This window comes from Mustelus asterias, chromosome 3, assembly GCF_964213995.1.
Source record: "Mustelus asterias chromosome 3, sMusAst1.hap1.1, whole genome shotgun sequence".
Taxonomy (NCBI): domain Eukaryota; kingdom Metazoa; phylum Chordata; class Chondrichthyes; order Carcharhiniformes; family Triakidae; genus Mustelus; species Mustelus asterias.
In genome coordinates this window covers 106,431,083-106,446,510 of record NC_135803.1, presented here as the reverse complement: position 1 = coordinate 106,446,510, position 15,428 = coordinate 106,431,083, and the positions used below count along the sequence as shown (strand labels likewise).

The following is a 15,428-nucleotide window of genomic DNA, read 5'->3' as shown; positions in this document are numbered from 1 at the left end:
CCATTGTAAGTGTGGTCAGAATTTCCCACTAATGTGTTCTGCAGTCAAACAGCAAGGGTTGTCTATTTTCCTAATGGGAGCACAATGAATGTTTATCAGGTTGTCATTGTTTGCTGGAGAGATATGATACTCAAATGAACCGTGAATTTACAATAAATGAAAATGCTTTATCAGCTCCAAGTGTAAATTTTTCAAGATAGTTTTGCTGGCTCAGATCCTTGTTAAACAGGACAACAGATCAAACAATCCAGAGCCCAGACCAGTGAACCAGGTTCACAACTTTCCTGATTTTCCAGCTATGAGTCATTGGAAAAATCGGAGGATATGAAATGGGCAATCTGTACAACCACTTGAGCCATCCTCCCAAAGATTCAGCCTCTCCTCCAAAAATTCTGATCCTAAAATTCACTAACTAAGCTTCAAGATAAAAGAGTGCACAATCCAATCTGATGCATCAAAGGGGTCCTTCATCCTTAAGAGACCTTTTTAAAAAGTACACCCCACACAAGATTTCTGTTACTGTATATTGAAGAAAATTCCAAACAGTGTATGGTGCTTGAGCTTTTACTACTTAAGATGACAGCACAGATTCATACCTGAAAAGTCCTCGACTTGGAACAATAGGGAACAAGTTCTTTTGATTCCCAACTGATAAGTTCAAGGCTTCACCAGGGCAGGCACTACTCCCAGAGGGATGGATGAGAAATCAGAGGAAATATCGCTTAGGAAAATGTCCAAACTTCTCACTTTACTGTTTATTTGATGCTATTGCCTAGGCCAGGATAACCATCTGTCCTATTTGTTTAAAAAAACTACATGGCACAAGGGAGTAAAGGGGGAAAGAGACAAAAACTATAAAATAGAGTACAAATAAATAAACAGGTTTGTCTTTCACTAACTTAGCTGCACAGATGATTGTTCCTTCTGTCAACTCCTTTAATATATCATATATCTTCATAAAAACAGAAACTAATGTAATAAAGTTTCATAAACACAAAACTAGAATATAAGTAGCAAATCATCACTCCTCATTGCCAAAAATCAAGATGAACTACCTGTGATTTTTGACATTAGCATCTTTGTCACCAAGAAAAATCATTGCAACACCATGCAGTTGCAGTTAATTGGCACCTAAGAGTGGTATCCCTGCATATCTACGAACACAGCACCTTGCACAAACCAATGGAGTCTGGAACCCTTAGCTCATTTAGTCCCTTCAAATAATGGATCGATAACCCCTGTGTGCCTGGATGCTGTGACCTCTCTTCCAATACATTTCAATGTCCACCTTAGACTGCCCATCGATGTTCAGTAACCAAAGGAAATACAGATCCCAAGCAAGATAAAATTAGGATAGCTTATGGGCCAAATCCATTGGTACATCACAAATTTGTAAATAAATATAATCTTACATGATAATTTTATTTAGAATGTGAATGGGTTGAGGCCACTTTTGTTCACAGCAGTTTCATCAGTGAATACAAGGACACTTTTGGCCTTCAAATATGTGGGGAGGGAAAGGATTAGCACACAATGATTTCTGTGTGAGATTCTGCTGATATAAAATAAATAACTATCCAATCAAAGAACACCTTTTCATTTTTGCATCCAGCCCAACTGCTTTACTGTGAATGTTGATGGGTAGTTTGTGTCATTGTACAGTGTAAACCAATGTGTACAGTGTGGCCTGGCAGGAGCTGCCCAGCAGTCCTGGAGCATGCTCAGTGCAGACTTGCAGCCTTGTAATAATCAAAGACCTGTTGGCTCAAGTCACATTGGAATGTAGAAAGGAAGAAATTGTATTCCCTGTATACCGCATGCCACAGGAATTCATATTCCAAGTGAGTAACAACAATTTTTTTTTCCTTCTTCAAGATACCAGTCAACTGACCAGCTTTGGCAGTACAGTCCTCTGAGTCATGTTGGGATTGGGATCATTATTCTGATTGGATTTCAGTTTATTGGCAATGCTGGCAGAAGTAGGAGGTAGTTTAACCACTGCATCCATGAGAGCAGTAGGGCTTGCTGACATGCGTTTGACAAATGTTGTTTTGTCATTCGTTGGAGGCTTTGGCAGACGTCTTCGTAGCCAAGGGTGCCTTAAGGCCTGTGCTGGTGTCATGCGTAAGGCAGGATCCCACTCCAGGCAGTGCTTCAGGAAGTCAATGAAAGATGGGTCATCACAGCCCTTCAGGGCAGATATCCAGTCCCGTTGACCAGGGGGACCCCGATTTTTTCCTCTCCGAGATCGTCCACCATTCAAATGCATGGTTCCATCAGGAAGTGTTACAACAGAAGAATATCTAGGATAACCCTTTGAACTGATGAACATTTTGGCCCTTTTGGAACATTCCAGCAGCATTTTAGATGGCATTCCTAATAGTTCCATCATGCAAGCTAGCTGATCTCCCTCGTCTTCACCTGGCAACAGTGGATGGCCAGTCAGCAGTTCAGCAAGAATGCATCCCAAACTCCACATATCAATAGCCATCCCATATTGTGCTCCTAGAATCACCTCAGGAGCTCGGTAAAAACGTGACTGAATGTATGTGTAGATTTTTTGATGGTCATAGCAACTGGATCCAAAGTCAATCACTTTAACTCCACTACGGCCCTGTTGCTTCAACAGGATGTTCTCAGGCTTCAAGTCACAATGGATGATATGGCTTTTATGCAAAGCATCAAGGCACTGCAGGATGGAGTGTGCAAATTTACGGACCAGGGGCAGACTGAATCCTTGGAACTTATTCTTTTTGATGAGTTCATAGAGGTTCATGCTCAGTAGTTCAAAAGTCATACAGATGTGGTTACGGAAGGAAAAACTCTCGAAGATATGGATGACATTCATGCTGTTGTCTTTGTCTTGCTTCCTCAGGTGGTCTAGTATCTTGATCTCCTCTGCTGCTTGCCTATGGAATCTTTTCTCATTCCGCACCATTTTCAAGGCGATGTACTGGTGGAGTTTGTGGTCATAAGCCTTCACCACCTGCCCAAAGCTACCTTTTCCAATTACCTTGATGACTTCGTATCGATAGGCTATATGATCATGTGGCACATACAGATAAGATCCCTGCTCATCATCGTAGCTATTATTATTTGGTGATCCAATAATTCCTGGTCTCTTTTTAGAATTTGGTCCAACAAAATAGATTTCTGAATAGCTAGCTATTTCCTGTTCCTCGTAGGGTGTAAGTTTGTGTATATAGTGTTTCTTTGCCTCCATTGCTGTCATTGGTTCCCCTTTAGGCCGAGTGGAGACGTCATAGGATTTAATAGAACTGCAGCTGCCTTTGAGTTGGATGGAGCTCTCCAGTTTGTGGGAAGGCAGGGAACTCTTATCATTGGCACTGAGAGTATTGTTTGGTGTTGCACATGCTGTCAATTTTGGCTCGTTTTCTTCATACAATTCTTGACCTTGGAAGTGCTGATCAACTCCATCACGAAATGGATCAGTCATGGTACTTGTATAGTCACTCTCCTGAAACAGAAGAAAACCAGATTCCTGTTGTGAATGCTAGATGCGGTTATCTCAACAGTAAATCAATAATGGAAATTTGTTATTAGTGTCTGTAAATAGCTTATTCTGATTCAGGAAGGATATATGATGCATGATTTCCTCTCTAAAGCTCAACTTATACGATACTTATAAGCTGCCCTTAAATTTGAGTACAGTTGTCAAGTATTTCTCTCACACCCTTCTGGATAGATGCAAGAAATGTTTGTTGCCTGAGAGACAATCCTTCCAATCAATGACTTCCAGCACCAAAATTTCTGCACCACAATTTTCTCTTTTAACACTGCCATAGCCACTGTGCCTCTGACCTTCATTTGTGTTTTGCTCTTAAACATATAACATTTTACTCATTCGTCATCTTTCATACATGCTTGACTCTTGCTGTTGAAACTAAGACTTATTGCACCATCTCCAATCTAACCACTTGGACCTTAGAAGTAACTGCTTTAGTGTGTATCTTTTCTCATTTACTGTACTTTCTTGTGAACAAATTGTCACAGAATGACTGCCCCAATCATTCCATTTAAAAATAAACATATGGGCCGGAATTTTCCAGCCTCCTATCAGCGGGTTCCTTGGCAGCGAGAAGCGACACACCGTTCGCTAACGGCGGGACCAGAAGATCCCGCCGCTGTCAATAGGATTTCCCATTGTAGCGCCAACCACACACACACACACAGCCAGGAAACCAGCAGCAGGGGTGCACTGCAGGCTGAACAAGAGAATCCACCACTAGCGAACAGCCAGAGAATTCCGGACATGTTTTCCACCATTAAATGTCCCTAAAAGGGTAAGGAAATCTGTCCCTATTGTCTTGTTGACTCTGGGACTGGCTTTGAAGCCAGCCTAAACTGCTGATATGCTGGCTGTACATGAAATGAGTTTGTGGAGTCTCAACTCTGGGCCTGAATTCATAGCCCAAAACTGCAGATAGGAACAATTTGGCACAAGTTCACTAAGGGAAATCTTAAGGATGACTGTGTGAGACAACTTAAAATAAACTTAGGCTGGGTGAGGTAGGGTATTCTAAGATTAGTATACATGTCAGCCATTAGTGTTTTTTGGAAATCCACATGTCACCGACTGTAACACTACATTCTGCACTCTCTTGTTTCCTTCTCTATGAATGGTATGCTTTGTCTGTAATACTTTTCATTGTATACTAATACATGTAATACTAAATCAAATCACTTGGTAGAAACTAATTATGCTGTATGAAAATACTTATTGAATGAGAATGCAGAATTTATTAACATTAAAGTTCAAAAATGTTCTGAAGGAACACTCATCTTAGAACATACTAGCCCCTTTGTTCCCATAAGACCATGCCAATAATCATAACCTGACTGAATATATCAACACTAAATTAGTGCAACTTATCCTGTATGACTAAACTTCATGAGTAGCAGGGTGCTTTCTATTTTAATACAATTATGTCCAAAGTGAATGCATGCTAACCTACTGACACTGTGCTTCCCCTTGGTGGCTGCATGTGCATTTCATTCAATTATTCTAGTGCTTCTCCTAGATGCAACCTGAGAAAGAGAATTGTGTGAGGTGACTGGCTACTCATGTTCTACAAAATGCTCCCATGACTGAAAGCATCGTCCTCTCATGGCATCTTGCTCTTGGCAGGAAGTTGCTGCTGGTTGATATCTGGAACTTGTTTCTGGACAGCCTGATGTTCCCTGCCATGTTCCACTGGGATATGTTGTGACGGAGAGGGCCAGAGTCCTGAAACATGCTACTATCCTGAGAGGCAGTACGATCAAGCAGCTGTCAGATAGTTTGCAGTCTTTGGCCTTTTCACCTCTCATGACATGAAAGGCATTCATCTTTGGAGATACCCCATATCTTGGTCTGCCCCTTGTGGCCATTATGCAACATGTTCTCCTACAGCATCAAACAAGAGAAGGCTGACAGTTAAGGAGGATGTTTGCAGTGATATGGGAGAGCTAGAGTAAGAGATGTGGAGGTATCAGCCTGTTAAGGTGGGGAAAGGAGTGCTAACGTTCATGCAAATAATTGTTGTAGAAGGGGAGAAGGGGAACCATGGTGTAAGATCCTGAGTTAATTAACAGACCCTCCCTCCACCACCTCCAACCAGAGTGCATTAGTTAGCTGTACAGCTGTCACTTCTAGAGGGTAAAAAGTGTTGTTAATATGCTTCCTTGTCCTCTCTGGCCATTTTGCAATACTGGCCTCCAGTTTTATGGGTAACAGAATTGGCGCTTGTGCTAATGCCACCCCCCTTCACATGGCATGAGTGACGTTTCTGGCAGGTTTCCTGCCACAAACATCTGCAGCCAAAACCTCCTGAACTCAATTCCTGAAATGGTGTCAAATTCTGTGCCAGTTGCCTTGTTTGGTTGCAAATGCTGGCTGCTCTTGTGGGGCAGGTTCTTGAAAGTAGGGCAAAAGATTAATGAGGCATCTCACTGTCTCTTATTTAATTGCTGCTTCACCATGATGTTGCTGCAAATTATAGCCATAATTGCTTTATTAAAGTTTGCACTCTAATTTTCACATGGCTCCGGGAATATGGCAACCATTTTACACACCATGCACTACTCCAATGGATAAACACATGTTCTGACCCAGGAAACTCGTATAAATATCTCTAAAATTCATGAATACAGAGGCGAGGCGAAGAAGAGGAAGCAAATCCAGCACTCTGGATCCCACTACCTCATGGGACATCCTGCCCTATGCGACCAAAGGTCCGTGGGTCAAGAGTCCTTTCCAGTCATAAGCTGGACTATTAAATTGAAGATCAAAGAAATGGCAGAAGAATTGAACACTACTTTGGTTCTGTCTTCACAAAAGAGGGCATAAATACTCTCCAAGAAATATCGGGGAACCAAGGATCTAGTTAGAGGGCAGAATTGGAGGAAATCAGTATTAGTAAGAAAATGGTTCTGGGGAAATTAATGGGGTTGAAGGCTGACAAATAATCAGGGCCTAATAATCTATATCCCAGAGTATCAAACGAAATGCTCCTGGAAATATTGGATGCATTAGTGGTCATGTTCCAAAATTCTATAGACTCTGGAGCAGGTCCTACAGATTGGAGGGTAGGTAATGTAACCCCATTATTTAAAATGGGAGGGAGAGATAAAGGAAGAATTACAGACCAATCAGCCTGACATCAGTAGAGGGAACATGCTAGAGTCTATTATAAAAGATGTGATAACAGAACATTTGGAAAACATTACTAGGATTGGACAAAGCCAGTGTGGGTATATGAAAGGCAAATCATGCTTAACAAATCTACTGGAGTTTTTTGGGGATGTAACTAGTAAAATAGATAAGGGTGAACCTGTGGGTGTGATGTATTTGGACTTTCAGAAGGCTTTTGGTAAGATCGTCATAAGAGGTTAGTGGGGAAAATTAAATCATATGTGTTAGAGGTTAATGTATTGGCATGGATCAAGAATTGGTTGACAGACAGGAAACAAAGAATGGGAATAACTGGGTCTTTTTATAAATGGGGGATGCAAGGAGGCTTCAAGGTGATTTAGACAAGCTGTGTGAGTGGGCAAACACAAGGCAGATGCAGTACAATATGGCTAAATAGGAGGTTATACACTTTGATGTGAAAAACAGTAAGGGCAAGTATTATTTAAATGATGATATATTGATAAGTGTGGATGTACAAAAGGATCTGGGCATCCTTGTACACCAGTCAATGAAAGTGGAGAGGCAGGTGCAGCAAGCAATTAGAAAAGCCTTCATTGAAAGAGGATTTGAATTCCAAAGTAGGGCTGTCTTACTGCAGTTATGATGTGGAAATGCTGGCGTTGGACTGGGGTAAACACAGTAAGGAGTCTTGGTGAGACCACATTTGGAATATTGTGTGCAGTTCTGGTCACCTCACTATAAGAAGGATGTGGAAGCGCTGGAAAGAGTGCAGAGGAGATTTACCAGGATGCTGCCTGGTTTGGAGGGTAGGTCATATGAGGAAAGGTTGAGGGAGCTAGGGCTGTTCTCTCTGGAGCGGAGGAGGCTGAGGGGAGACTTAATAGAGGTGTATAAAATGATGAAGGGGATAGATAGAGTGAACGTTCAAAGACTATTTCCTCGGGTGGATGGAGCTATTACAAGGGGGCATAACTATAGGGTTCGTGGTGGGAGATACAGGACGGATATCAGAGGTAGGTTCTTTACGCAGAGAGTGGTTGGGGTGTGGAATGGACTGCCTGCAGTGATAGTGGAGTCAGACACTTTAGAAACATTTAAGCGGTTATTGGATAGGCACATGGAGCACACCAGGATGATAGGGAGTGGGATAGCTTGATCTTGGTTTCAGATAAAGCTCGGCACAACATCGTGGGCCGAAGGGCCTGTTCTGTGCTGTACTGTTCTATGTTCTATGTTCTAACAACACCAGGTTAAAGCCCAACAGGTTTATTTGGTAACAAACGCCACTAGCTTTCGGAGCGCTGCTCCTTCGTCAGATGGAGTGGAAATGTGCTCTCAAACAGGGCGCAGAGACACAAAATCAAGTTACAGAATACTGATTAAAATGCAAATCTCTACAACCAACCAGGTCTTAAAGATACAGACAATGTGAGCGGAGGGAGCATTAAGCACAGGTTAAAGAGATGTGTATTGTCTCCAGACAGGATAGCCAGTGAGATTCTGCAAGTCCAGCAGGCAAGCTGTGGGGGTTACTGATAGTGTGACATAAATCCAACATCCCGGTTTAGGCTGTCCTCATGTGTGCGGAACTTGGCTATCAGTTTCTGCTCAGCGACTCTGCGCTGTCGTGTGTCGTGAAGGCCGCCTTGGAGAACGCTTACCCGAAGATCAGAGGCTGAATGCTCATGACCGCTGAAGTGCTCCCCCGCAGGAAGAGAACAGTCTTGCCTGGTGATTGTCGAGTGGTGTTCATTCATCCATTGTCGTAGCGTCTGCATGGTTTCCCCAATGTACCATACCTTGGGACATCCTTTCCTGCAGCGTATCAGGTAGACAACGTTGGCCGAGTTGCAAGAGTAGGTACCGTGTAGATGGTGTTCTCACGTGAGATGATGGCATCTGTGTCGATGATCTGGCACATCTTACAGAGGTTGCTGTGGCAATCACCATCTACCAGGTACACGGTACCTACTCTTGCAACTCAGCCAACGTTGTCTACCTGATACGCTGCAGGAAAGGATGTCCCGAGGCATGGTACATTGGGGAAACCATGCAGACGCTACGACAACGGATGAATGAACACCGCTCGACAATCACCAGGCAAGACTGTTCTCTTCCTGTGGGGGAGCACTTCAGCGGTCACGGGCATTCAGCCTCTGATCTTCAGGTAAGCGTTCTCCAAGGCGGCCTTCACGACACACGACAGCGCAGAGTCGCTGAGCAGAAACTGATAGCCAAGTTCCGCACACATGAGGACGGCCTAAACCAGGATGTTGGGTTTATGTCACACTATCAGTAACCCCCACAGCTTGCCTGCTGGACTTGCAGAATCTCACTGGCTGTCCTGTCTGGAGACAATACACATCTCTTTAACCTGTGCTTAATGCTCCCTCCACTCACATTGTCTGTATCTTTAAGACCTGGTCGGCTGTAGAGATTCGCATTCTAATCAGTATTCTGTAACTTGATTTTGTGTCTCTGTGCCCTGTTTGAGAGCAGATTTCCACTCCATCTGACGAAGGAGCAGCGCTCCAAAAGCTAGTGGCGTTTGCTACCAAATAAACCTGTTGGACTTTAACCTGGTGCTGTTAAACTCCTTACTGTGTTTACTGCAGTTATACAGGGACTTGGTGAGACCACATCCGGAGTATTACATGCAGTTTTGGTCTCCCTACCTAGGAAAAGATGTACATGCGATAGAAGGAGTGCAGCAGATGTTCACTAGGCTGATACGAGGTTGGCGGGACCATCCTATGAGCAGAGATTGGTTCAACCAGGCCTGTATTCCTGAGAATTTAGAAAGATGAGAGGAGATCTGATTGAAACATATAATATTTTAACATGGCTGGACAGTCTAAATGCAGGCAGGATGTTTTCCCTGGTTGGAGAATCTAGAAACAGGGACACAGTCTCAAGATACAGGATAGATCATTTAGGATTGAGATTAGGAAAAAATTTTCACTCAAAAGGTAGTGAACCTGTGGAACTCCCTCCCATTGAAGGCCATGTCACTGAACATATTCAAGAAAGAGACAGATTTATTTTAGATTTTTAATGGCATCAAAGGATATGGGGATAATGTGGGAATATGGCATTGATATAGAGGATCAGTCATGATCATATTGAATGGCAGAACAGGATCAAAGGGTCAAATGGCCTTCCTCTTGCTCTTAGTTTCTATCTTTCTATGTTTAGACACATAAAGACACATGACAGAAGCTTGCAATTCTGACTGGATGTCATTCTTGAATGTATGATGACACTGTGCTTGATCTGACTAATGTCTAACCTGTTGGCAATGTCATGGTGAGTCTTCCAGATACTTGACAGATCTATGCTGGGCAACCTGGCTTCTAATCTCTGTCCTGAGTAATCAATAGATGATTCTTCTTTCATGTTATTCCAGGCAGTTAGTGTACTCCCAAATTGCATATAAAGACTTTCCAAGTAGTTTGTTCATCTAACTCCATTGAGCTCTAGTTTTCTGTCATCTGATAAACTGTCTGAAGCCATGCTTTTAATATATTTTATAAATCTATTTAGTTTTGTATTTTTCAAAGTGGCAAATATATTGTGCTGAGTAAAAGTACGGTTTAGTTTTCGGTCAAATCCAATAAAGCATTGACTGGGAACAGGATAAATGTCCTCTATCCTTTACACAATACTCCATAATCTCACTCCATAATGAGCACTCCCAAGTGGAGCAGTGCAATTTCACTGTTACATACACCAGCCGTGCTTTTAACATCCCTGAGAGAAACTGCCAAAAGTTGTTCATTATACAGTTTTGTGCCATGAATCTGTGTCCACAGGGAACTAGATTAAGACTGCCCTAGCTTTTTTCTCTTTGATTTTTTTTACAGCCCGCAGTCTGGTTTGGATCTGATTCCAGTTCTCAGACACAAAACCTTAAGTCAAAGGTGCAAGTTAAAAATAATGCTACAAGTGGGACACCTTAAAGGATTGTTTATATTTTTACGCTAATTAAAGAGGTTGCCAAATCACAACTTATACGCTCAGAACGATGGGGTGGTTAATTATTTCACTCAATCTCTATCCTTTACCATAATTTTGGTGGAAGCCCCAACCACACAGGTAAGTGAGGTCTCTGCTAAACCACCACTAAAGATAAGGCAGTGGAGAAGAAACCCTGAGGAAATTTACCTCTAATTTTTCTTTTACTTGGTCCCAACAAACAGATGGTGGTAAAGATTCTCTTGTCTCCTTACTCCGCACCGAATTGTTTAAAATGTGAAATTGCCTCATTATCTCCCCCGGTTCCTTCTCCAAAGAACACTCATTCATGTTTACAGACTGAATTATCTTATTCTCCTCACTATCATTCATACTCTTTATCGGTTTGTGTGACTCATTTACATGGTGCCCATTGTCAGCTGAGAAAAGGTCAAGATGAGTCCCTGAAATCGTTTTGTGCTTCCATCCCGCCTGTCACTGAAACTAACACTGATTAAAGGTGAAACATCTCATGCTAAATGTGTATTGCATGAGAAAACAGATCAATAGTATGAATTGTTAACATGAAAAGGGATAAATTCATTCACATAGCGCTGCTAGGTACACTTACCTTGGTTCCCCGGGGCAGGGAGGCTGAGCATTGTGGGCCATTACCTGCATGTTCCATGCAGTGTTCTTCAATCATTCAGCCCACGGCACTGCCTGTCTCCGGGGAAATCAAAGTATATCTGTGTCGCGGCAAATGAATTTCTCACTCTGATATGTCTAAACTTTTACTGTGCCAATGAAATTATGGCAATAGTGTAAAACATACAGTAAATTTGTGGAAATTTTCTACGATCACGCGCATTGAAATTCCATTAATTTTTTCATTGTTAAGTATAATTCAACAATTCTTGCATTTGCATGAGGTTTATGAAAGGGCATGGAGGGGGAATGGAGTGTATGGAGAGGGCAAGTTGTAGGCTGGGGGTATGAGGGAGTCAAGAGGTCAAGGCTGGGAGGCCTAACTTTCATCCATGAACTGGACTGAGGTCCTTGTGAGTGGAGGTGAGACTTTGAACCTGCCGGCCTCAATATCCTCGTGCCTTCATTCCCATGCTTTGCAAGGCAACGGTCCTGACTTCAGCTACCGTGCAACACCCCCTCTCCCCCTCACCTGGGGGGGGCGGGATATAAAACGTGTGCGAGTTTATTCAGAACTCAGGCACGCAACATCGAGAAATGGGCCGACTCTCAATTCCTGAGTCTATCATCAAAATCTGGCTCCACATCTGTATTCGTCTTTTGATCTCTGTCAATGTTGATTAATGGCCAGAAAATTGTGCTTCTACTTGATTTCTCTGATGTGTACTTTAGGTGACCAAGGTGTCAACCTGGAGTCACACAATCAGAAAGTTTGCCTTAACACACAAAGTAATTGGAATAATTGTTTAAAATTCTTTCATGGGACATAGGTCTCACTAACAAGGCCAACATTTTTTGCCCATCCCTAATTGCCCTTGAACTGAATGGCTTGCTCAGCCATTTCCAGAGGGCAGTTAAGCGTGAACCACATTGCTATGGGTCTGGAGTCACATGTAGGCCAGACCAGGTAAGGACGGCAGATTTCCTTCCCTAAAGGGCACTAGTAAACCAGATGGGTTTTTACGATAAGTGACAATGTTTTCATGGTCACCATTAGTGAGACTAGCTTTTCAATTCCAGATTATTAATTGAAATTAAATTCTACCAGCTGCCATGATGTCCCAAGATCATTAGCCTGGGCTTCTAGATTATCAGTCCAGTGATGTTGCCACTATTCCATCTCCCCTAAATGATATACTTAAAAGATGCCCATGTGCTTATCCTTAGTTATTGGGCATGAGTATTCTCAGAAATTTCAGATTTCTGGTACTCAATTGTGGGGATTGTCTGGGGTAGGGATCACTCTGGTAACCGGAGATGTGATTGATAACATCCGCATAGGTCTGACAGAACCCACAGGAAAGGGGGCACATGTTCAATATATAAGATCCATTGCAGTGCTAGCATCTTAAAACTAAAGTTTCCAAACACTCATCATATGAGCTACAGCTTGTTGGCAAAGTTATTTACATGTTTTTTTCACACACAGAATATTGTCACTGTAAGAACACACATGGATATTTACCAAAAAGGAGCTATAGCAAATAAGCTCAGGAGGTAGATAGAGGGGTACATGAACCCCAGGCAGAACTTTAGCCAAATGCAGTGAACACTCAACAACACAGTTTTCTCTTGAGGCCTGCACATAGTTCTTTCTGGGAGCAGGAAAGAATTCAGAACTTTGAAAATCTATTTGAAATAAAATTGCGCAGTCAGGGATTTTTACACTCTAAATTGATTTTCCTATTGTTATGTATAATTCAACATTTCCTCTTGCATTGATTGTACATCAAAACATCCTGTACTATTACTAAAGTTTATGGAAAGTGTATTTAACCTGGAGTCTATGCAACCTAAAGGGAGTCAGGATGTCTGTGAGCTCACCAGATTCCTGCATGTCAGCATATTTCATTATTCTCTATTTACTAATTTTAACATTATTTCGGATGCTCTGTACAAATACAAAAGCTGTCTGCAACTGTGGTGTTGTTGAGCAACTCACAATGTCTTTCAGAGGTTAGGGTAGCTCAACATGCCCATCACGGAAAAATTTTAGCTCACTTTCACCAGAGGGTGGTGGCAATCTGGAACTCACTGCCTGGAAGGGTGGTAGAGGTGGGAACCCTCACGTATTTAAGAAGCTTTTAGATGAGCACTTAAAACATCATAGCATCATACAAGGTTATGGACCTAAGTGCTGGAAAATGGGATTAGAATATATAGGTACTTGATGGCTGGTGCAGACAGGATGGGCTGAAGGACCTCTTTTTGTGCTGTAAAACTCTATGGGGACGACCATACCATTGTGACCCACCAGCCGAGGGGTGGGGCAAGCCAATAAGATAACGTGAGAACCGAGTAATCAGGTTCGCGCCTGATTTCTCACCTTTCAAGATCTTACCAGCACCAGAAATCCAGCCCATTTTGGGTGTGAGGCTGAATAAATTATCTAAATAGAATTTGAGGTTTTTTAAAAGTTATTTTAAGGTATTGTTTTGTAAGGAGATAAAGCCCATTAACTCAATATGTGGACACAAGGCAAAATGCATTACCCTAACTCATTCCATGCTCAGGATTCAAGAGATGGAGGGGATGGTAAAAGGAAACTGAACTCCAAACCATGTGTGTCACTGACTTACATTCGCACAAATACAACTCTAATGACCACACAGACAGAAATGTAGCATTACAAATTGGATGGAGGAAAATACCTTGGTTAATTGTTAGAAAGGGCAATGATAATCCTGATTAAAGTTAATCTATTTTAAAATCTATCATTCATTATAAAGTAACCATTGAGAGAAATTCTTGCAGAAAAGTACACCACGATCAATCAGAAATAAACTCTAAAGTTTTATTTATGTTTTGATAAATACTCGTGAATTGGAAAGATTACTGAGGGAAATTTTCTGAGGACCCAGAACACTGGCATGGTGACGAGACAAAGAGCCATGACATGACGTAGGTGGCTTCTTGGAAAATCCAGGTTCACTAGGCAGTGCACCTATGATTTTGCAAATATCACCCACTTCTCACAAAGCCCTGCTTGGTGGCATGGGGGTCTTAGAAAATTTACCCCACTGATCCGAGCTGTGCATGCGGGGAGTTGACTTAACTTGCATGTGACTGATGTGAGTAGGTACTGAAGCACCTTCAAGTCGACGAATGCACCTATAGATGTCCGTTTCATCATATTGTCGACTGCAGTAATTCCTCCGAGCCAGCCACTCATCTAATGATGTCATCACTCATCGGCACACACCATTTAAACAAGGTTATTCAAAAATCTACAGAAAGGAAGAAAGAAAAATACAGTAGTATGTAAATTAGAACTGTGTGCTTGTAAACTCTTGAATATTCCAAGAGGGAATAGGACAACAGCTCTTTTTCTATAAATAATGAGGAATCTGGAATCCGGCTATTCAGTTTCTTCTAACTCAAGATAATTCTGTGGCAGAAAAAAGCATTTCAAGGGCAAGGAAAAGACACAGTGCCTAGCTAAAAATATTGTCTGGATTGCAAAGACAGGGGCAAAGATAGGGGCGGCACGGTAGCACAGTGGTTAGCACTGCTGCTTCACAGCTCCATGGTCCCAGGTTCGATTCCCGGCTCGGGTCACTGTCTGTGTGGAGTTTGCACATTCTCCTCGTGTCTGCGTGGGTTTCCTCCGGGTGCTCCGGTTTCCTCCCACAGTCCAAAGATGTGCGGGTTAGGTTGATTGGCCAGGTTAAAAATTGCCCCTTAGTGTCCTGGGATGCGTAGGTTAGAGGGATTAGTGGGTAAAATATGTGGGGTGGGATTGTGGTCGGTGCAGACTCGATGGGCCGAATGGCCTCCTTCTGCACTGTAGGGTTTCTATGATTTCTATGATTTCTATGACTTGTTTGTAGTGTAAACAGATCCATATAATGCTGCAAGCAGAATGACAACAAAAATAAAAGCAGAAAATGCTGGAGACTCATCTGTTTCAACAGCATCAGTGGAGAGAGAACCAAGTGACTTTTCATCAGAAAACAGACTTGAAACATTGGGCTGATTTTAACAGGGTCCCTGCATCCCTGGCCCCCACCCTGGCGGCTCACACACATATTTAATGCTCAGAGTGGTGATAATTTGTTTATGGAAGGACATCCATTGCCATTTGGGGAGGAAATCCCACCTCAGCGCCAGT

At 42.4% G+C, this 15,428-nt stretch overlaps 1 protein-coding gene across 1 annotated transcript; it reads right to left on the bottom strand.

Annotated features, from left to right (window-relative positions):
• Window positions 1-1,764: 1,764 nt before the first annotated feature.
• Window positions 1,765-14,452, bottom strand: LOC144484759 (dual specificity tyrosine-phosphorylation-regulated kinase 2-like). Its single transcript, XM_078203171.1, has 2 exons — window positions 14,409-14,452; window positions 1,765-3,478 (listed from the first exon to the last, which is right to left on the bottom strand). The coding sequence occupies exons 1-2, from the start codon at window positions 14,448-14,450 to the stop codon at window positions 1,883-1,885; spliced, it is 1,638 nt and encodes a 545-aa protein (XP_078059297.1). The 5' UTR covers window positions 14,451-14,452; the 3' UTR covers window positions 1,765-1,882.
• Between the last annotated feature and the right edge of the window lie 976 nt (window positions 14,453-15,428).

Excerpts from the sequence above, each read along its gene's own strand:
- LOC144484759 (XM_078203171.1), bottom strand. The coding sequence starts at position 14,450 with ATGATGAAACGGACATCTATAGGTGCATTCGTCGACTTGAAG. Across the intron at positions 3,479-14,408 it reads GTGCATTCGTCGACTTGAAG|GAGAGTGACTATACAAGTAC; the intron begins GTGCTTCAGTAC and ends CTTCTGTTTCAG.